The 21,976-nt window shown below is 45.2% G+C and overlaps 1 protein-coding gene across 3 annotated transcripts in view; it reads right to left on the reverse strand.

Annotated features, from left to right (window-relative positions):
* Positions 1–21,976, reverse strand: part of TMEM33 (transmembrane protein 33) — a 59,370-nt gene that overhangs the window by 20,193 nt on the left and 17,201 nt on the right. For all 3 annotated transcript variants that reach the window (XM_077477564.1, XM_077477566.1, XM_077477565.1), the window contains exons 2-3: positions 12,804–12,859; positions 7,284–7,378 (exon numbers count right to left, since the gene is read on the reverse strand). In XM_077477564.1, the coding sequence (XP_077333690.1) occupies positions 7,284–7,378; positions 12,804–12,848 (140 nt within the window). In that variant the 5' untranslated portion in view covers positions 12,849–12,859. The remainder of the gene's footprint in view (positions 1–7,283; positions 7,379–12,803; positions 12,860–21,976) is intronic.

Here is a 21,976-nt window from a genome sequence, read left to right on the forward strand (position 1 = left end):
TAGCGTTTTTGGTTTGTAGTGCTCAAATGCAGTAAACATTGGCTTTAATTTCAGACACAGATAATCATTTGACCATGTGCAATGCTGGTGGCCTCTATCCTCAGGTACCAGCAGGTGGAGGTAGCACAAAACGACTAAAAGGTAAGTATTACAGAGCTTTTTGTCAGCTAAGATTAAGGCCGGGTTCACACTTGTACGACAAACGCTCCGACATTGGGCACTCATGTCGTGTTGCGTGATTTTCATGTCGTGTGAAAATCAATGTTTCCCTATGGGAGCCGTCGTAACTGGTCCAACACAAGGCGGTCCGACTTCTGCGCCCCACCACCCCAAAGCACCTTGTCCCCATGTTGATGGGGACAAGGGCCTCTTTCTCAACAACCCTGGCTGTTGGTTGTCAGGGTCTGCGCGGGGGGGGGGGGGGGCTTATCGGAATCTGGAAGCCCTCTTTAACAAGAGGGCCCCCCAGATCCCGCCCCCCCCTATGTGAATGAGTATGGGGTACACCTACCCATTCATCTAAAAAATAAAATAAAAAAAGTGTCAAAAATAAAAACGCAGTACACAGGTTTTTAAAATAATTTATTAAGGCAGATCCGGCATTTCATCCGACTTCTCCCCTCTCTGGCTCTTCTGCCTCCTCCACTGAATTTTTCTGTCTCTGCTGGTTCTTCTCCGCTCTCTCTCTCCGGTTCTTCTCCCTCTGCCTGCTGTCTTCTGCCCAGTCTTTTCAGCTGTCTTCTCCTGATGTTGCCTTAATGCCGCCCCCCCGCTCTAATGCCGGGTGCGCCTTCTGCCACTACTTATATTGGCAGGGTCACCTACATGACATAATCCGGAGACCCCGCCCCATCATGTTGAGGGCATTCGGCCTGGCACGGTTCAGGGGGGGGGGGCTCGCTCATCCCTACCCCCTTTCCTGGCCTGCCGGGCTGTGTGCTCAGATAAGGGCCTGGTATGGATTTTGGGGGGACCCCCACACTATTTTTTGGCGTAGGGGTTCCCCTTAAAATCTATACCAGACCGAAGGGCCTAGTACTCCTGGAGGGGGGGGGGGCCCATGCCGGTTTTTTTCTTTAACATTTTGTGTGGATTTCCCCCTAAAGATTCAACCCAGAAACAGTGCCTAGTATTGCTGGGGATCAAAGTCGGATCCCTGTTCATTGAAGTCGGACATCAAGTCGCAGGGCAAAGTCGGATTCAAAGTGGTGCGACTGTCGTGTCGTACCAGTGTGAACCCGGCTTCCAGGTTTTATTGTCAAAGCCTAATTGAACAAGCTGAAGTGCTCCAGTTCTAGTAAATCTCCCCCATTGTGTCATGTATGATCATGTGTTGTGTTAAAGCAGTTCAGCTGCGAACACACAAGAACAGACCAAAAACGGATATGCAATGCACCAGAACGCACATGCTTACCATGCACTGTGAGGTGCTACAACACATATGCACCGGAGCGCCATTACTGTAGTGTGTTGGGGTGCCATTGAAAATGAATTGCACATAACAATTAAAAAAATAATAATACACACTTCCGCCCTCGCACACTGCGCTTACACTAAAAAACAAACTTGCTGCCACTCTAAATAAATAATAATGTGCAAAAATCCTATCAAGCAGTGTAGAATAAGCGGCGCTCATTCTACACTGCTTGGCAGGATTTTTGCACATAACAATGTTTGTTGTGGTAATGCGCATGTTCCACAGCACATTGTATTGTAACTGTGTTTCAGCCTTAAATTCAACAAAGCTGGCTAAATAAGAGTGTCAGCTATGCCCCACAGTGAACCAATCATTTAATGTGTTTGGGTACCTTCAGACCAACATTTCTGGGTGGAGTTATTAAATATGAAATGCGCTCCTAATGAACAGGTCATCATTAGATCAAAAGTCTAATATTTTATATTACAATCCGTTTATTCAGAATTTTCTCAACAAAACTAAATTTAGAATATATAATAAAATTGATCTGATGTTGAACGGGAGTGTGAGATTATGGCAGCATCCCTATTCTCTAAATAGCATAGACAAAAACCCTCTGGTGGGACTTTTTAGGGCACAAACTTCAACGTGATTTAAAAAGTTTAACCATATACCTTGACATGGAAGCTTAAAGAAGGACAATATAAGACAAAAAACAAAAACAAAAAAAAAAAACCCACAAAATCGGTTCCAATAGAAATGAGTGGGACATCGTGGTGAGGACAGTAATGAACCCACAGACGCGGACAGAGGAGGCGGGAAGTGGAAGGCTGACAGGGAGAGGCGGTGGGTAAGTAAAGTGCAGACCAGAGGGAGAGTGTGAGGCTGATCCGTGAAGGGGGACTGAAGGTGACGGACTGAAGGTGACTGACTGCTAGGGTCAGATTACAAGGGGAGGCTGTGCAGAGTGACACAAACTACAAAACCTGACTGACAGTGTATGCGAGTACCCGAGTATTGCGAGTGTTGAGAGTACCCGAGTAGTGTTAAGTATCTGAGTACTGTGTGTGGATCGTTAGTACTTGGGCATTGTGAGCGCACAAGGGCTACGAGCACCTGTGTATTGTATTGTTGAGTACCTGCGTGTTGAGCATTAGTGTCAAAATGCCCCAGTTGAATTCTGTTTTAGATGAAACGCGTTGCATGGCTACGCATGCTTTTCATATTGCTTGTTTCCCCATTTGTAATTACCTGTGATCACTTTTTTTGTGCTCATTACATTTTGATGTACCGCTTTTTTAAATAAACCTAATTGGTTTGACCTGCACCGTATGGAGCCTTTTCCCTTTTTTTCTCCTGTTGATCCCTATTGGCTTAGCCTCCTTTACACATTTCGACACTCTAAGGGTCAGTACTCTAAGCGGAGATTCAGCATTATTACCGGTGAACTACAAGGATCCAGGTACCGTGTCAGGATTGCCATTACTGAAGTATACCATACTGGGTATAGCCTGCTGAGGAGATTCCTTCTTCCTGTCTGATCCACACTGAGGCATGCAGCCCACACAAGCTTGATTGACCCATTACTGCTGGCAAGTGGGTCCACCACATCTGGTAAGAGTATCCACCCATTGTCTTACCACAGAGGATTTTGTATTTCGTTCACATTATTTTATTGTCCACCACTTGTTGCACATCGTCACTTTTGAGTGAAGAATCACTACTATATATTTATGGACATTCAGCTGTTCTCCTTTTGTATTTTTCTACACTTATTTACCAGTGAATACCATCACACAGACTTTTTAATTTGTTATCGCTTCAGTATACTATAATTCTAATGTTTTTAGCACTACACTATTTTTATATTAGTGTCAGGAAGCTAGTCGTTAGTTAATTTGGACAGGGTATAAACCCCAATCCTCATTAAATTAGTAGGTACAATGCCCGGCGGGCGTGGAGATGCAACTCTGTGTACATCTTGCAGCATGTTGCGTTCCTTAATAATCTGATATAGGGCAAATACGGCTGTGCAAAATGTAAGCACATCGTTTGCCTGGAAGCCCAGGTTATGAATCTAGGGAAGCAACTGTCAGCACGAAGAAGAACCTCCATACTAAAAGGAGAGCCCAGAGGGCAGAGATAGTCAACGTGGAACATATTCCAGAGGGAGGTATTGGGGGAATTAGAGGTAGGTTGACTAAAGCATACAAAAAAACAAGGTAAGTATAGTAACAAGTCCTAGTTGCAATCTTGGAACATCCAATAAGTGGACAGTATGCGACTGGTCTTATTTACGTGGCATGTTCACCAATGCCAGGAGCCTGGCGGACAAGATGGGAGAACTAGAGATACTGATAGACTGCATTCGATGAAAAAACATGAGGGTTTAAAACCGCTTTAACATTAATAAGTCACAAGAACCAGATGGTTTACACCCGAGGGTCCTTAGGGAACTCAGTCAAGTAATTGCCAGACCATTGTTCCCTATTTTTACTGAGTCTACTCACTGGAATGGTACCAGCTGATTGGAGAAAAGCCAATGTAGCACCAATATTTAAAAAGGGCCAAAAATACATCCCTGGGAATTACAGACTAGTTAGGCTTAATGTACACGGGACGTTTTTACAACCTCTCCTGAACGATTTAACTTGACATATAGTAACCCACGGTTAAAACGTCAGTTTTGCAGCGTTTGAAAAAAAAAAAAAAAAAACGCAGTTAAAACACGAGTTACCGCATTTAGAAGCATTTGGCACTTGAAATGTCTCTAAACTCAGCGTCTGAACTATTTTTTTTTGCTTTCCAAAAAAGGCCTCTAAACTCAACTGCCTAAAAACGGCATTAAACGAACCTGTGTACATATTCTCATAAGATAACATTGGAGGAGTTCATGGGCAGCTGAAAAAAGCAGCCAACTGCCTCTGAACTTCCTTTTACCAGCAGCAGTGTACATGAGGCCTTCGCCTAACATCAATAGTATACAAGCTCTTGGAGGGGATAAGGAACTATATACAAGATTTTTGTAATGAAAACTGTATCATTAGCAGTAATCAGCATGGATTCATGAAGAATCGTTCTTACCAAATCAATTAACCTTCTATGTGGAGGTGAGCTGCCATCTAGATAAAAGGAAGGCCCATAGACGTGTATTTGGATTTTGCAAAAGCATTTGACACAGTTCCCCATAAACTTTTACTGTACAAAGTAAGCTCCATTGGCATGGACCATAGGGCGAGTAGATGGATTGAAAACTGGTTACAAGGGCAAGTTCAGAGGGTGGTGATAAATTAGGAGTACACGGAATGGTTAAAAAGGTGGAAATTTGGGTCCCCCAGGGTTCTGTGCTGGGCCAATCCTATTTAATTTGTTCATAAACAACCTGGAGGATAGGGTAAACAGTTCAATTTCTGTATTTGCAGACAATACTAAGCTAAGCAGGGTAATAAACCTCCCCATAGGATGTGGAAACCCTACAAGAATATCTGAACAAATTAATGGCGTGGTTAACTACATGGCAAATGAGGTTTAATGTGGAAAAATGTAAAACAATGCATTTGGGTAGCAAAAATATGAATGTAATCCACTCACTAGGTGGAGAACCTCTGGGGAAATCAAGGATTGAAAAGGACCTGGGGGTCCTAGTAATCTCAGCAATGGCATGCAATGCCAAGCTGCTGCTAACAAAGCAAAAAGAATATTGGAATGCATTAAAAAGGGTATTAACTCAAGAGATAAAGCGATAATTCTCCCTCTAAAAGACTCTGGTCCGGCCTCACCTGGGAGTATACTGTCCCGTTCTGGGCACCAGAACTCAGGAAGGATGTACTGGAAAGGGAATAAGTACAGAGAAGGGCAATAAAGCTAATAAAGGGACTGGAGGATATTAGTAATGAAGAAAGGTTGCAGGCACTGAACTTATTCACTCTGGAGAAGAGACGCTTGAGAGGGGATATACGATTTAAATTTACAAATACTATACTGGTAACCCCACAAACTTTTCCGCAGAAGGGAATTTAATAAGACACGTGGCCACTTATTAAAATTAGAAGAAAAGAGGTTCAACCTTAAACTGCAAAGAGGGTTCTTTACTGTAAGGATGTGGAATTCCCTTCCACATGCAGTGGTTTCAGCGGGGAGCATCAATAGTTTCAAAAAACTATTAGAAAAGCACCTGAATGACCACAACATACAGGGATATACAATGTAATACTGACATATAATCACACATAGTTTGGACTTGAGTCTTTTTTTCAACCTCACCTACTTTGTAACCATGTAAACTGTCACATGACAGAAAGAGCCCGACACATTTCGAAAATTTAAAATTTCTTCAGGGGTATGTGGCTACAGTAAAAAACTCTTCATGCAGACACATGCATAACAGATGTAGCCACCTCAATTAAAAGTACAAAGGTTTATTTGCCACTGCCTGTTGCCAGGAGTCCAGTTATCAGGACACTGGGGCTTGCGCCACTCTCCCCACAAGGAGTTAGATGGAAACCCACCTAATCCCCTCTGAACCTACGTAGAAGCCATCTGAGCTTCATAGTAATACAGCCAGCCACAGATACAGAACAAGGGTGTGAACAAAGGGCATAACGCCAGGAAGTAGTCCTGAAAGCAGGTGGTACTGATGAGACATTCGAGTATTGAAATAGTTACTAGGAAAAGTTTTGTACTGTAACCACCCAACCCTGAAGAAACTTTAAGTGTGCGAAACTCGTTGGTCTCTGTCATGTGAGGTCTGAAATTGGTTATTCCTACATATTCACAGACAACTTCTTTTGGAACCGCAGTTGTACTTTTTGTCTCATATTGTCCTTTGTTATGCTTCCATATCAATAAAGTATACTGTTAAACTTTTTAAATCATGTTGAAGTTCATGCCCTAAAAAGTCCGACCAGAGGGTTTTTTGTCTAAACTAAACTAAATTAGAACAGAATGTAAATCCCTCTAATGCTTGAATAACACCATATGACTAGCAGGAACATATGCCATGTATCAACAGAAATATTCTGCTGCTAATCCCAGATCGTTTTAATATGCATACACAGGCCTCCTACACACAAAGTGACAATGATAAGCCAAGTCCCTACTTGTGACACAAAGGGAAAAAGAAAGGAAAAATTATAAAGAAAAAAAAAAGTTACCTGAGCAAATAAGAACAGAACAGAGGAAGAGAAAATCATGTTGCCAGATCGTGTATCCATCTTGTCAAATTTAGTTTAGGTATTAAGAGTGCATGAAAATGTAGTATTAATTATGATCCAATTCAGTTTCCGTTTGGCATAACTGAAGATTGCTACTGACCGGTTCCAGTTCCATGCAATCAATTCTACCTGCGAGAATTATGTAGAAGACCGATCACCTCAAATGTTTAAGATGGTCCCCGCAATATCTCATTTTTGAAAGAGGGCTATTTCAAGGGTTCCAAGTATGTTCACCCACATAACCAAGCGGAGGCGTTTGAAAAGTTTAATCTGAAATCTGTTCAGGTTTGGTCACTGCCAATAAACGTGCAACATAGGGCTCAACTGGCCACATTATTGGGAAAGGGTCGAAGACGCTTGTGGGCACATCTTGGTTACCCTGATGGGGACCATGTAACATCCAAGTTTAAAAAGGATAATGTCGCCTTTCATAACATGTTACATACACCCATAATCAGAGTGTAACATGTAATGAATGCACCGGACCTCAAACTTGCGGTTTACGAGCTTATGGTGTCATTCTGTTGATTCTTTTTTTTTATGTCCCCATGTGAAGCAAAGGATTTTAAGCCTAATATTTTAAACTTTAGCTCTAGATTCTAACCCTGTTTTAATTAAAAGCATTATGCCAAGACCAAAAGGTGATTGCTTACCCTAAAAGAGGAAGAATAAATAATGCTGAACAATATACCGTGAACCACCGAGAAAGCCACATTGCAGTGTCAAGTTTATTTGCCATCATAAATTGCTACAGAAAAAAAAAAGGAAGACAGAAAACACAATTAATACACTTTTGTGTATAAAACAGTTTACACATAATACAGGTACTAGTGACAGCACTCATGATAGCACTAAATATCCCATGATGCGGTTGATTCCTTCCTTCCATGGATGTACCAATCCATAACAAAGATGAACATGAAATATGGAGCCCTTCCTAGGAAATGGTTCAGGTTATAAACCACTATTTGTAATTTATCAATAGGCTTCAATAGCTACATGTATCTGCTTTCTGGAAAACATCCAATATTCAGAACCATGAATAAAGTTATGCTTGAAGAAAAAACATGAGCAAGATTCATAACTTGTACAATTTGCTTCAAATTGGAAACACTGACTTACACAGTGTATGTAAACCGTAACAATGACATTTTCTCTGCTCACTTTTCTTGTTTTTAAATACATCTTTGAAAGTGTTTTCATAGATCTGTTAATCAAACGCAAAAAAAAAAAATATATAAAAATATTAACAGCTTGCCTGTAAAATCCTTTTCTTTGAAGTACATCACGGGACACAGAGCCATAGCAATTACTATGTGGGTTACAGACCACCTTCAGGTGATGGACACTGGCACACCCTAAGACAGGAAGTCCACTCCCTATAAAACCCCTCCCACTACTGGGAGTACCTCAGTTTTTGTAGCAAAGCAACTCACATGTATACCAGAAAGGGGGGGTGGGGGGAACCTCTGTGTCCTGTGATGTACTTAAGAAAATAGGATTTTTGTACTCACCATAAAATCCTTTTCTCTGGAGTTCACTGACTGAACACAGCTCCTTTATTCTTGACCATCGGGTTGTTATGCCACCTTCAGGAGAGGACTAGGCAGAACATGTTATCGTGTACAAAAAACAGAACTTTCTAGTTCCGCCCAAGGGGCGGTCCCTTCAGTAACAACCCCTGCTTTCTGCAGCCTCAGTACATCAATAAGCAGTATAACGTAATCAATAGGAGGGGAGGGTGCGGTGTCAATGAACTCCAGAGAAAAGGGATTTTACGGTGAGTACAAAAATCCTATTTTCTCTTACGTTCACTGACCTACACAGCTCCTTTATTCTTGACCATCGGGAAGGCCCCCAAGCAGTGTCATAACGAGGGGTGGGAAACAGCATAAAAGAACTTCACCCACAATCAGAAGTGCTCCCTAACAAGGAAGTCACCACCTTATCTAACTGCATCAGAACTTGCGGTAACAATGCAACAGTGCCTTATACTCAAAAGGTAACTATTTTCTTATCAAAAAAACAGAAAAAAAAAAAAAAAAGAAGAAGAAGTGCAACATTACACGGCCCCCGGCAAAACTTTGTGGCCAAAACAGGCATCAGCCAATGCGCTTACATCCACCTTGTAGAATTTTGTAAAAGTGTGAACGGACGACCAAGTCGCCGCCTTACACACTTGAGCGACTGACGCTTGATGTCGGAAAGCACAAGAGGTTCCAATTGCCTTGGTGGAATGGGCTGTGATAGGAAAGGGGGGCACCTGCCCCTTCAAGGCCTAGGCTTGTACCACGATCTGTCTGATCCACCTGGAAATGGTGCCGTCGAGACCCCCACACCTTTTTTCGGACCAGCTACCGAAACAAACAGGGAGTCTGACTTCCAAAAGGGAGCGGTGGCAGACAAATACACTCTTAAAGTCCGGACCAAATCCAAGGAATGAAGGGCCACCTCCTTAGGATGTGTTGGTTTAGGACACAAAGATGGTAACACAATGTCTTCATTAATGTGGAACACCAAAACCACCTTCGGCAGAAAGGAAGGTTGCGGACGCAACACCACCTTATTCTTATGGATAACCGGATAGGGCGAATTGCAAGACAAGGCCGCCAGTTCCGAAACCCTCCTGGCCGATGTAATGGCCACTAGAAAGACCACTTTCTGGGAAAGAGTCAACAAGGTAATTTCTCTGATATTCTCAAATGGCGGTTTCTGAAATGCTGATAACACCAGGTTCAGATCCCACGGGGTAACGGTGGACGCACCAGAGGAACTACATGTCGGACCCCCTGAACAAAAGGTGCTCACTAGAGAGTGAGATGCCAAGGCTGATATTTGTCCTTTAATGGTGCTCAAAGCCAACTTCTGGTCTACTCCACGCTGTAGAAACAGCAGGATCCTAGAAATGGAATATGTATGCAGACGCCAATACCTTGGTAAAGACTCGGGGGGCTGATGCCAAGCCAAAAGGGAGAGCCACAAACTGGTAGTGGGCGTCCCCAACTGCGAATCGCAGAAACCTCTGATGCCGGAGGCATATGGGTGTGTGCAGGTGAGCATCGTGGATGTCCAAAGATGCCAGGAAGTCCCCTTGATGGAGTGAAGCGAATACTGAGTGAACTGATTCCATTCTGAACCTCTGTACTTTCACAAAGCAATTAAGGTCTTTTAGGTCCAAGATTGGACGTACACCTTCCATTTTGAGAACTACAGACAGATTGGAGTAGAACTCCTGGAACCTTTCCGACTCCGGGAACAGGTACCATCACCCTGCCCCTTAGCAGATCCCTTGCCGCCCCCAATAGGGCCTCCCGGTGAGCCGGGAGTAAGGGTATGCTGGAAGGGAAGAATCTGTTTGGTGGCCAAGAGAGGAACTCTATCTTGCAGCCAGAGGAAATCAGTTTGCAGACCCATTGGTCGGACAGCCGAGAGGCCCACTGGGCTGCAAACTCCCGAAGGCGAACCCCCACCCGTGAGACGGACGGGGGCAAACCTGAAGGACAATAATTTTTGGTGCACTGAATGAATGAATGAATGAAATACTTATATAGCGCACAATGCGAACTGAATCGCCTCTAGGCGATAAAGAAAACTAAAGAAAACTTGGTGCATAGATATGTTTAAAAAAAATAATAGTACGGAGGGGATTAAGAAAATGTCCACGAATGGGATACTGTTAAAAGGCAGCAATTGGTCAACGTTCAATTATTATGACTCTTGATGTATTTGAAATTGCTAACGCAAGGCAGGAGGCAGCATGCTGAAGGCAGAAGGCAGAAGAGACCTTGAGAAGAGATACAAAAAGGAAAAACAAGCAGCGCCAACCTAAGTGCAGTAGCACAATACACGTTTTATTTGGTTGTAGTCAAAATGCACTCACTCTGTATTGGTTAAAAACAGGCACTTCTTAATGATGAAGTTCGGGTGGGCAAGTATAATGGGCAATCTGGCTCCAGAGAAGGTGATCCTATTGTGCTGTGCAGTCCCGTCTGGCGGCGCTGGTGGTTTCCAGTGTCCCAGGCTGAGGTCGGCAATGATCAGCGGAGGATAGTCAGTCTGTAGGGGTCCAGATCGTGATAACGCTTAATAGTGCTCCTTCGTCAGGCATCCCTGACCTTCATGTGGTAGCACTTTTGCTCGCAGGCTTGTGATTCCAGGGACGCTTTCGTCCTTCAGAGGTCGTCCTGTCAGGCTAGGGACCTTTAGCTGAAGTACCCGGGAAGACGAAAAAGCCGTTTATGAGCGGAAAATGAGGGCCCTTGCCTACGGCGTGGCTCCTTAGTCTTCCTGGTCTGTAAGATTAAGGTACTCTTCCTACCTGTGGCATTCTTGATGATTTCTTCCAACGAGGCTCCAAAGAGCCGCTCACCAAGGAAGGGTAGACTGCAGGACGCATTCCCCCACAGACCCATCACCTGAGCAGTACGGGGTGGCTGTCAGCCACAGCACACTGACACGGACAGCAGTAGCCCGGTCATGTGTGTGCCCCGGAGCATATAGCTCAACAGCCGCCCCTGGACCAGAAAGGGGCATGTCGTGGCCAACCTAGAACGTAGCTAGGGTCTGCTCACGCTCGATGGCCAGGCTGGGGAGACTACAAGAATCTATATTATCCAGCCTGTCACCCAGCCCGGCTGTTGATTGTAGATCACAGGATCAAAATTGAAAAAAAAAAAAATAAAAAAAAAAAAAAAAAAATAAAAAAAAAAAAAGAAGGAGCTAGGTCCTTCTACATTAGGCAGAAAAAAAACTGAGCTGCAGGAAGCAGAGTGAGGAGTCATAGCCAGTGGGACTGCCCCCTGGGCGGTGCTGTGCAGTTTTGCCATGTTTTACATGTTCCTCTCCTGAAGGTGGTGATATAACCCTAAGGTCAAGATTTAAATGAGCGGTGTCCGTCAATGAACAAAATAGAAAAGAGCGTTTTCCCGCATGAGTGCAGGCCTCCGATCCGGCTGGATCGAGAGTGTGTGTGTGTGTGTGTGTGTGTGTGTGTGTGTGTGTGTGTGTGTGTGTGTGTGTGTGTGTGTGTGTGTGTGTGTGTGTGTGTGTGTGGTGAGGAGGAGAGCGGACACAAACCACAGAGGTGGTGGAGAACGGAGTGGCATCCGCTGATCGTTCTGGCTTCTCCCTCTTAGGGAGAGGGGGAGAGCTTTTAGGAAAAAAATCCCCCAACATCTTACCGGAGTCCTGTGAATGCTAGCCAGAGAGAAGTCAGTGTCTGCTGACACAGCATGATCTGAGAAAGCATGGCAAGGTAAGTGCTCTATACAGCCCCCAGTGGTGACTTTTAGGCATGACATTTACTTTTTAAAGGAGACAATTCATAAGAAACTTAAAAATTCCTTAGAAACCCCCACTTGCCTTTCCCACCGCAGGGATTTCTGTGGTGGGCTCCGTTTAAAAAACTTCAGGAACCAGGGCCCCTTTTTAATCGGGGGATCCACACTCCTGAACCCGTTAAAGACCCCGCCAGAAAAACCTTATGGCTGGAAAAAACAAAAGTACTGGATCCGGGGTCTAGCTCTCTAAAAAGAGAAGCGTTATGGGCTAAACCTCGATTCTGCCACGGGCCCGGGTACCATTCAATTCGGCCTAAAAAGATACTTTGAATGGACCCGGCTGCATAGCCTGCTCCAGCAAGGAATATTCCAGTGGAGCTCAGCACAGCAAATCTTTACTCGTACCAACAACTAAGACACTGGCAAAAAAACTGAGGTACTCCCAGTAGTCGGAGGAGTTATATAGGGAATGGACTTCCTGTCTTAGGGTGTGCCAGTGTCCATCACCTGAAGTTGACCTATAACTCACATAGTAATTACTATGGCACTGTGTCCCGTGATGTACGATTAAGAAATACCTGTTGATCCTACCAGAAATCCAGTGGACTCATCTATTCCTCTACTCCCTGTAGTGTTATCAACCCTGCACTTCTGAACTACAGAACACTTCCTGTGTTATGGGGGGGGGGGGGGTTCTGTATTATCACCCTAGGGTGATAATGCTGCTATTCCACAGATACAGTATAGCAAGAGTTGTCACCCTAGTACAAGAAGTGTGTTACTGGCAGGATCACCAAAAGAAGACGAAGGGGGGGGAAAAAAAAAAAAAGTCTAAAAAATACAAATTCAACCACCACATCCAAGGATTGGTAAACTGCAATATACATTACTTACCACTGCCCCTACTGGGGGAGGAGTGTTAGGAACCGAGTCCGCCATGGCTGCAATATCTGGGAAAACAAAGCGTAAAATGTAAACATACCAAAGATCCTCAACTTCAAAGCAGACATTATCGGGGAGATTTACTAAAACCCATGCACAGAATCTGATGCAGCTGTACATAGTAACTAATCAGTTATAACTTCAGCTTGTTTAACCACTTTCAGACCGGACCATTTTGCTGGTAAATGACCAGAGGTCTTTTTACAATTTGGCACTGCGCTGCTTTAACTGGTAATTGCGCGGTCATGCAATGTTGTACCCAAACAAAATTTGCGTCCTTTTCTTCCCACAAATAGAGCTTTCTTTTGATGGTATTTGATTGCCTCTGCGATTTTTATTTTTTGCGATATAAACGTAAAAAGACCGCAAATTTTGAAAAAAAATGATATTTTCTACTTTTTGTTATTAGAAAAATCCAATAAACTCAATTTTAGTCATACATTTAGGCCAAAATGTATTCAGCCACATGTCTTTGGTAAAAAAAAAAGTCAATAATTGTATATTTATTGGTTTGCGCAAAAGTTGTCACATCTACAAACTAAGGTACGTTTTCTGTAATTTACGCAGCTTTTAGTTTACGACTGCCTATCTCATTTCTTGAGGTGCTAAAATGGCAGGGCAGTACAAAACCCCCCCCCAAATGACCCCATTTTGAAAAGTAGACCCCCTAAGGAAATTGATAAGAGGCATGTTGAGCCCATTGAATATTTTATTTTTTTGCCTCAAGCGATTGAATAATGACAAAAAAAAATTTTTTTTTTTTTTTTTTACACAAAGTTGTCACTAAATGATATATTGCTCACACATGCTATGGGCATATGTGAAATGACACCCCAAAATAAATTCTGCTGCTTCTCCTGAGTACGGGGATACCACATGTGTGGGATTTTTTGGGAGCCTAGCCGCGTACGGGGCCCCGAAAACCAAGAACCGCCTTCAGGTTTTCTAAGGGCGTAAATATTTGACTTCACTCCTCACTACCTATTACAGTTTTGAAGGCCATAAAATGCCAAGATGGCACAAAACCCCCACAAATGACCCCATTTTAGAAAGTAGACACCCCAAGCTATTTGCTGAGAGGCATGTTGAGTCCATGGAATATTTTATATTTTGCCACAAGTTGCGGGAAAATTACAAACTTTTTTTTTTTTTTCACAAAGTTGTCACTAAATGATATATTGCTCACGCATGCCATGGGCATATGTGAAATGACACCCCAAAATAAATTCTGCTGCTTCTCCTGAGTACGGGGATACCACATATGTGGGACTTTTTGGGAGCCTAGCCGCGTACGGGGCCCCGAAAACCAAGCACCGCCTTCAGGCTTTCTAAGGGCGTTACAGTTTTGAAGGCCATAAAATGCCAAGATGGCACAAACCCCCCCCAAATGACCCCATTTTGGAAAGTAGACACCCCTAAATTTAGGGGTACACTAGTGAGACTAGGTAATAAATGGCGGGTGCCCTGAAACTATAAAAAAATAACTAACCAACCAGCGTCACCTGTAACAGTTATATGGTGATCACTGGTGAAAGGGTTAACTAGGGGGCAATCAGGGGGCTTTATGCGGTAGTATATGGGGGTCCCTGGCGCTATAAAAAGCTGCGGCGAACCTAAATACCTGCCTGCCTAACTAGCGTCACCTGTGACACTAATACAGCGATCAGAAAAATGATCGCTTATTAGGCTGGGTTCACACTGGAGCGATGTGGGAACGCCACGAATGCGCGGCGGGTTCCCGCATCACATGCCTCCCGGCGGCAGTTCACACTGCCCTATGCGAACTGCTGGGAGGGTCAGTGAAATGTTAATGACACCCCCAGATCAGTTCGCATATAGCAGTGCGATCTGCAAACACGGATCGCATGGTGTGAACACCCATGCGATCCGATTCTGCTGCGGACCAAAAAAAGGGTCCCGTGCGAGTTTGCGGCGGGTGCGACACGAATTCAGCCATACTATCTGTATGGCTGAACTCGAATCGCACAGAGATCGGATGTGATTTGCACTGCAGTGCGAATCACATTCGTTCTCATAAACCGCTGCAATGTGAACCCAGCCTTAGTGACACTGGCGACGGGGGTGATCACGGGGTTAAACCTTTATTGGGGGGGTTAGGGGGGTACATTAGAACTAATGCCCCATACACACGATGAGATTATCGGACGAATGAACGTCCGTTTTTTATTGCATGCTAATCTCAGATCGAATCTGATGAGTTTACTAAAGTCACGAAAATTCCCGCACGACATAAAAAAAATTCGTACGTGATGTCATGTGTTGTAATGCATTTGTATTGCATTTTCGAACGATAGCTGTACTGATTACACGAAAATCGTACGATCTAGCATCGTACGAAAAAAAATTCCGTGCACGTCCGATAGAATAATATCGGATGTACTGTTCGAATCGGCTCTCGAAAGCTCTGTACTAACGATCCGATTATCGTACGATCGCATCGAAAGCGGTATTTTCCGTACGATTTTCGTATCGTGTGTACGGGGCATAAAGGGGACTAACCCTAACTGCCCTAACAGTTATTACAGTCACAAATGACACCAATGCAAAAAAAAAAAAAAAAAAAAAAAATGACATTGGTGTCACTGTGACTGGGGGGCAGGGGTAATTGGGGGGGTGATCGGGGGGGTGTGAGTGTGCCTGGCATGTTCTACTGTGTAGTGTCGTGTTGGTGCAACTCACCGATCCTCTCTCCTCGGTGTCGGAACGAAAAATACCGACACGGAGGAGAGATTACATCACTTCCTCTCCTGTGTTTACATTACAGGAGAGGAAGTGATGTCATGGAGCATTTTCATTCGTCGGGAGCGATCGCGAGGGGGTGGCCATGAATGAATGGCCGTCCCCTCGTCCGGGATCGCTCCCGAACAAATACCGACCGCCGCGGGCACCGGGCGGGGGCCCGATCGGGCCCCCGACCCGCGGGAAGGCAGGGACGTACATGTACGCCCATATGCCTGCCCGTGCCATTCTGTCGACGTACATCGTCGTGCGGCGGTCGGGAAGTGGTTAATACGCTTTGACAATAAGCCACCATTCACATCAGGCCGATTTGACATGTCTACTGCTGGCTACCCTCCGAATCGCAACGCCGCACCAATTGCCAAAATAGGATTTTTTTGTCATACTTACCTGTAAAATACTTTTCTTTGAGTACATCATGGGACACAGTTAGGCTAATATTCATTACCTGCTGGGTTATACTTCATCTCCAGGTGAATGGACACTAGTAGACCAAAAGGTCTTTAGACAGGAAGTGATCCCCTATATAACCCCTCCCATACAGGAAGTACTTCAGTTTTTTACCAGTGTCTACAAGGTGGATGGCACGGTTGGTTTGAGCTCTCTGAGCTCCAAGTCTCTAGTCCCACAAACTGTTCTTAAATGAATCAAGGGTTTGAACAAATCGGATACATTTGACACAGGCTTTATATGCCAAGATAAAAGTACTGGAGTTTTGTAGCAAGCACTGAATCCTCAAAAAGAGGTGAAGGACATCTGTGCCACATGATGTACTCAAAGAAAAGGATTTTACAGGTAAATATGATGAAAAAATCCTTTTTAATACATCATGGAGCACAGAGTTGAGCCAATATTCATTACCTGCTGGGATGTCTCAGAGCAATAGCCTTGAAGGGAGGGAGACACCCTGCCACACAATAGCCATCAGACCTTATACGGCTGCCCAGCCCGCAGAATCCTCGGCTGCTCGAACATCCACTTGATAAAATTTTGTGAACGTATGCACTGAAGACCAGGTAGCAGCCTTACAAATCTGAGCCAGATACCTGATGGCAAAAAGTCCAAGAGGTTCATACAACCTGGTAGAGTGAGCTCTCATCAGACCATAGGCCTGAATGACCAATTGACACAATCCAATTAGCAATGGAAGCTGCTTGCCCCTTCTTGGGTCCTCTCCATAAAATAAAAAAGGAGTCTGATCCTCGGATCTCTGCAGATCCAGACAAATAAACCTTGACTGCCTGGACAACGTCCAAACAATGCAGTCATCTCTCTTTTGCTGAACAAGGCTGAGAGAAAAAGGAACGCAAAATAATGTCCCGATTTAAATGAAAGGCCGACACCAGTTTTGGCAAAAAGGATGGAGCAGGCCATAACACGACCCTGTTGTGGTGAAGGATCAAGTATGGTTCCCTGCACAAAATGGCCGCCAAATGACACCCTTCAAGCCGAGGTGATGGCCATCAGGATGGCTAGCTTGCGTGACAGCAAGTCTAATGGAGTTTCCTTGATAGGCTCAAATGGTTGTTTCTGTAACAGAGACAGCTCCAAGTTCAAGTCCCAAGGAAATATAGGTGACCTAATTGGGGGGGGGGGGGGGGGCAAGAGAGTTGCCCCAGCATAAAGGTTCGGACCAGTGAATGGGAGGCTAAAGGCCTTAGGAAGAATACTGATAGGACCGAAACTTGACCTCCTATTGTACTCAAAGCCAAATGTGATTTCCACAGCTGATGGTAGAAGAGAGAATTCTCCCAATCACGGATTTCCGATGATGCAATTTTTTTTGGCTTCACACCAAGCAATACAAGTCTTCCAGACCTTATGACAGATCTTCCTAACGACAGCTTTTCTAGCATTCACTAGGGTAGACACCACTGGTCCCGAGATGCCACGGTCCTTTAACATCCTGGCTTCAATAGCCATTCCATCAAATTTAGAGACATGCAAATTGGGGTGGAATATAGGACCTTGAGACAGTAGATTGGGTCGACGTGGAAGTGTCCACGGCCCGTCTGATGTCAGTCTCACAATATCCGGGAACCAGGGCGGTTTGGGCAAGGCTGGTGCCACCAGAATGACTGGAACTCCCTCTCTTCGAATCCTGCGCAACAAATGTGGAAGGAGAGGGATAGCATAAACCAGGGAGTACTGGCTCCATGGAACTACCAGAGGATCTTTTGTTCGGGACACAAAATGCTGTAGCTTGTTGCTGAACCTGGATGCCAGTAGGTCAACCTCTGGCCATCCCCAACAATGGCAAATTTCCTGGAACACTCCTGGGTGTAGGGACCATTCCCCCTGGCAGATCTGCTGGCGGCGGAGATAATCTGCCTTCCAGTTCTCTACTCCCAGGATATGGACTGCTGATAGAACCAGCACATGTCCCTCTGCCCAGGCTAGCAATTGGTCCACCTGGTTCAAAGCTGAACAACTCCTGGTACCACCTTGGTGGTTTATATAGGCCACTGCAGTGGCATTGTTGGACTGAACCCCGATAGGATAGTCCTGAACTCCACTGTCCAGGATCTGTTCTGTCCTTGACCATTTCCTCGGAGCCCTTCTGGGGTCGCTCCCCAACCTGAGAGACTGGCATCTGTAGTCAGTACTCTCAAAGTTACCGGGAGGAAGGGTCTTCCCTTTCACAGGTTCTGATCCTGCATCCATCAGTTTAGGCTTAAGCGTGCCTAAGGAGATAAGAACATTGGATAATCCAGGGCTTGTCCTCTCCTGTTCCAAGCCAACAAGAGGCCAGGAATGGAACTGGGCATAGGGCGCTGCCTTTAAGGAGGATACCATCCTCCCTAGAAGACTCATACAGAGCCGGAAGTAGGCTTGTCTGGTGCCCTTTATCTGATGCAGCTGATCCTTCGGGGCACAGATCCTTGCGGGTGGCAAGAATACTTTTGCTTGGACCGTATCCAGGATCAGACCTAAATACTTTAGACTTTGAGCTGGTGTCAAGGTTGACTTTTCGGTATTTATGATCCAGCCTAAGCTTTCCAAATATCGCACTGTGCATGTTATGCTCTGTTCTAGAGCCTGTAGCAAGTGATCGCTGAGCAGGAGGTCATCCAGATATCCGAGCACCAGGATCCCTTGGGCCCTTATTGGTGCTAGGACCTTTGTGAACAACCGGGGAGCTGTAGCAAGCTTGAAGGGTAGAGCCACAAACTGAAAATGACGTTCCTCTACTGCAAATCATAGGAACCTCTAATGAGGCTGAAAGATAGGTACATAAAATACTTTATATTGATGGAGGCATCTGGAGTTAGACTACTACTGAGCGGACAGACTCCATCCGAAAGGACTGGATCTGTGCATACCGGTTCAGGCATCTTAGGTCCAAAATGGGCCTTGTGTCCCCGTTTCATCTACAGGAATCTCTACAATCACTCCTTGATGCACTAAATGATGTAGTGCCTGAAGCAATAAGTCTCTTTTTGGAGGATCTGAGGGAACGCTGGATCTTAAAAACCTCTGAGAGGGAACCCCCGCAACTCTAGCTTGTAACTGTGGGATATAGTTGAAGTGACCCACTCGTCCTGAACCATTGTCCTCCAAATGTCCGCAAAGTGCAGCAGCCTTCCCCCCACCCAATGGAGTGGGGGCGTTCCCTCAAAAGGAGGGCTTGGTGCTGGGTTTTAAAGAATTTTGGACCCAGGGCTTTTTCTGGCCCTGGCCTTGCGGCTTGCCACTGGCCTTGCGCCCTGTTGGCAGCAGAACTGCCTTGGCGCTGAGACATTTGAGGACTCAGTCCCTGAAGTTTTAAAAGAGGGATGCCTAGTGCTTTTCCTCACAGGAAGTAGAGAACTGGAAATCTTTTGGATAGATTTGTCCAAATGATCACCAGATGAATGTTCCCCATGAAAGGGGAAACCTGCCAATAACTTCTTACAAGGAAGCTTGGCTGACCAGTTCTTAAGCCACAAAAGCCTTAAGAAACAAGAAACCTGCTGTATTGAATCCATTAATGCGTCAACAGCGAAACAACGCTGGAGGAATATCTGCTTTCTTGTCAGGCAGATTATCCTCCTGGTTAGGCCTGTCAGGTTGTCTGATCTGATCTTTTACAGACTGGTAGATACTAATTGCTGCAACAGCTGGCTGAATAGCTGAATTGCCCAAAGAAAAGGAAGCCTTTAATACTGACTCAAAGTTCTTGTCAACAGGGTCTTTCAAGCCCTGTGCAATATCTACCGGACAAATCAAGTTCTCGTTTAAAGCGGAGGTTTACACAAAAAGTGAACCTCCACTTTTCGGAACCCTCAGGTATCTGGACCCACTTCCGGGAATAGACTCCCACGGGAGTCACACCCCTTCGCGTCACCCCCTGCTGTGTTCTGGGAAACATACAGGTCCCAGAACACAGCACGGACTAGTGCGGGCACAGACCGTGACTTGCTTGTGAGCAGTAGGGAACCGGGAAATGAGGCCGCAACTTTGCACTTCCCAATTCCCTCACCGAGGATGGCGGCGGGGGCAGCCAAGAGACGATCGATTGCTTGGCTTCTACTGCCGACATCTCGGGCACCCTGGAGAGGCAAGTGTCCATTTATTAAAAGTCAGCAGCTGCAGTATTTGTAGCTGCTGGCTTTTAATTTTTAATTTTTTTTGGTGGACCTCCTCTTTAAGAGACTGCTGCGTCTACGGCTGGCATGCTCCACTTCTTAAACTTTTCATTCATGGGATCTAAAAACGGAAAACCTCTTAGGAGGATGTTCCCAATCAGCATACACCACCTGTTCCAACAGAGGGTGCAAGGGGAAAGCCTGTGTGGCCTAAAGAGGCCTCAGGGATCCCAAAGGGAGGAGAAGGGAGGCTCAGTAACCTCTGCAAGAGGCAACTTAAAGGCAGAACATCAACTAGATATCTTCTTGTGCAGATTGCTTGGAAGCAGACTCATCCACCAGGACATCCACAGAATCCTGAGCTTTAAGCTTTTCCCCATCCTCAACCCATTCCTTTTCCAGACTAGGAGGCTCCAGGGAGGGGGATCCATCATGCTTCTTACCACCCTGTGGGATGGAGGCAATTGTGCCAGCAATCCTGTGCTCTAACCCGACTAGGGCTGAGGACAGGTCACCCTTAGTGGTAAAGGGTGAAGCAGCAGCAGTGACTGTAGGCACAATCCCAGATAGGCGCAGCGGCTCAGATTGATCGGAAGCCACTGGTCCTTCGGGAGATAAAATGTGAGGGATACAAGTAGGTTCATCAGGAACTACTGATGACATAGGTGTTCCCTTTCCTGTAGTGTTAGTCCTGCTCTTCTTTTTTGAAGACAGTTACTAGCCTACAAAAAGGGAGTACCTGAGTGTAGCATTAACACACCTCAGAAGGGAGACCCTTTATTAGGGCTCACCAAGCCCCTATGCAACAATCCTGCTAAGCACCTTTAGCCTGACAAGCAACACCTGGTGACTCACGTGACCCGGATAAGGAGAAATTAACCGCTGCAAGTGCCTGATTTAGAGCCTGCTCTGTGTCCCACAACTGCCTTCTGAAAGCACTGCATGCTTGGCATACACAGCTTAAATAAGGTACATTTTGCAAACAAACGCAGCTAGCCCAACAACTCCCCATATGGTCACTGCACACAGGTGTCCAGCCTCTAGCTAGCTTGACTGATTGTTACAATAATACCAACAATAATAATAATAGAGGGATTTTCACTTACCCGACCAGGCGCAGGGCAGCTTAGAAACTAAGAGCCCGATCTTCACCTTTCACGGCAGGTTTCTGTCACTGGAGGACCTTCAAGGACTGGGTACACTTTTCAGGTTTAGGGTTCACTCCCTTGGACCTATACAGCCCCCTGCAGGAATGCCTTAGCGCTTTAGTGTCCAGGATTCCATTTCACAGGGTCCAGTGCCCAGATGCCACATTACAGGCAAAACCTTGCAGGATCTTGGGTCTTCTTTGCAAGGCTCAGGTACCATTTATATCTTAGCAGATAAAGCCTGTGTCAAATGGATCCGATCGGTCAATCCCTTGATTCATTTAAGAACCGTTTGTGGGACTAGAGGGCTCAAACAATCGTGCCATCCACCTTGTAGACACTGGTAAAAATCTGAACTACTTCCTATATGGGAAGGGTTATATAGGGGGGATCACTTCCTGTCTAAAGACCTTTGGTCTACCAGTGCCCATTCACCTGGAGATGAAGTATAACCCAGCAGGTAATGAATATTAGCCCAATTCTGTGTCCCATGATGCATGAAAAAGAAAAGTAGTTTTGGTGACTTTGGGGGCGATTTCAATAGACATCTGTGCACGAACCCACACAGATGTCTTTCAAATCCCCCAACTTGCACTGAAATGCAGGTTTGAAATCGCCGCTGGAGTCTGTTGGGGTTTTCCCCCCATAA

The sequence above is a fragment of the Lithobates pipiens genome, unplaced genomic scaffold (assembly GCF_037356315.1).
Source record: "Lithobates pipiens isolate NorthernLeopardFrog02 unplaced genomic scaffold, aLitPip1_a1.2 Scaffold_13, whole genome shotgun sequence".
Lineage (NCBI taxonomy): Eukaryota > Metazoa > Chordata > Amphibia > Anura > Ranidae > Lithobates > Lithobates pipiens.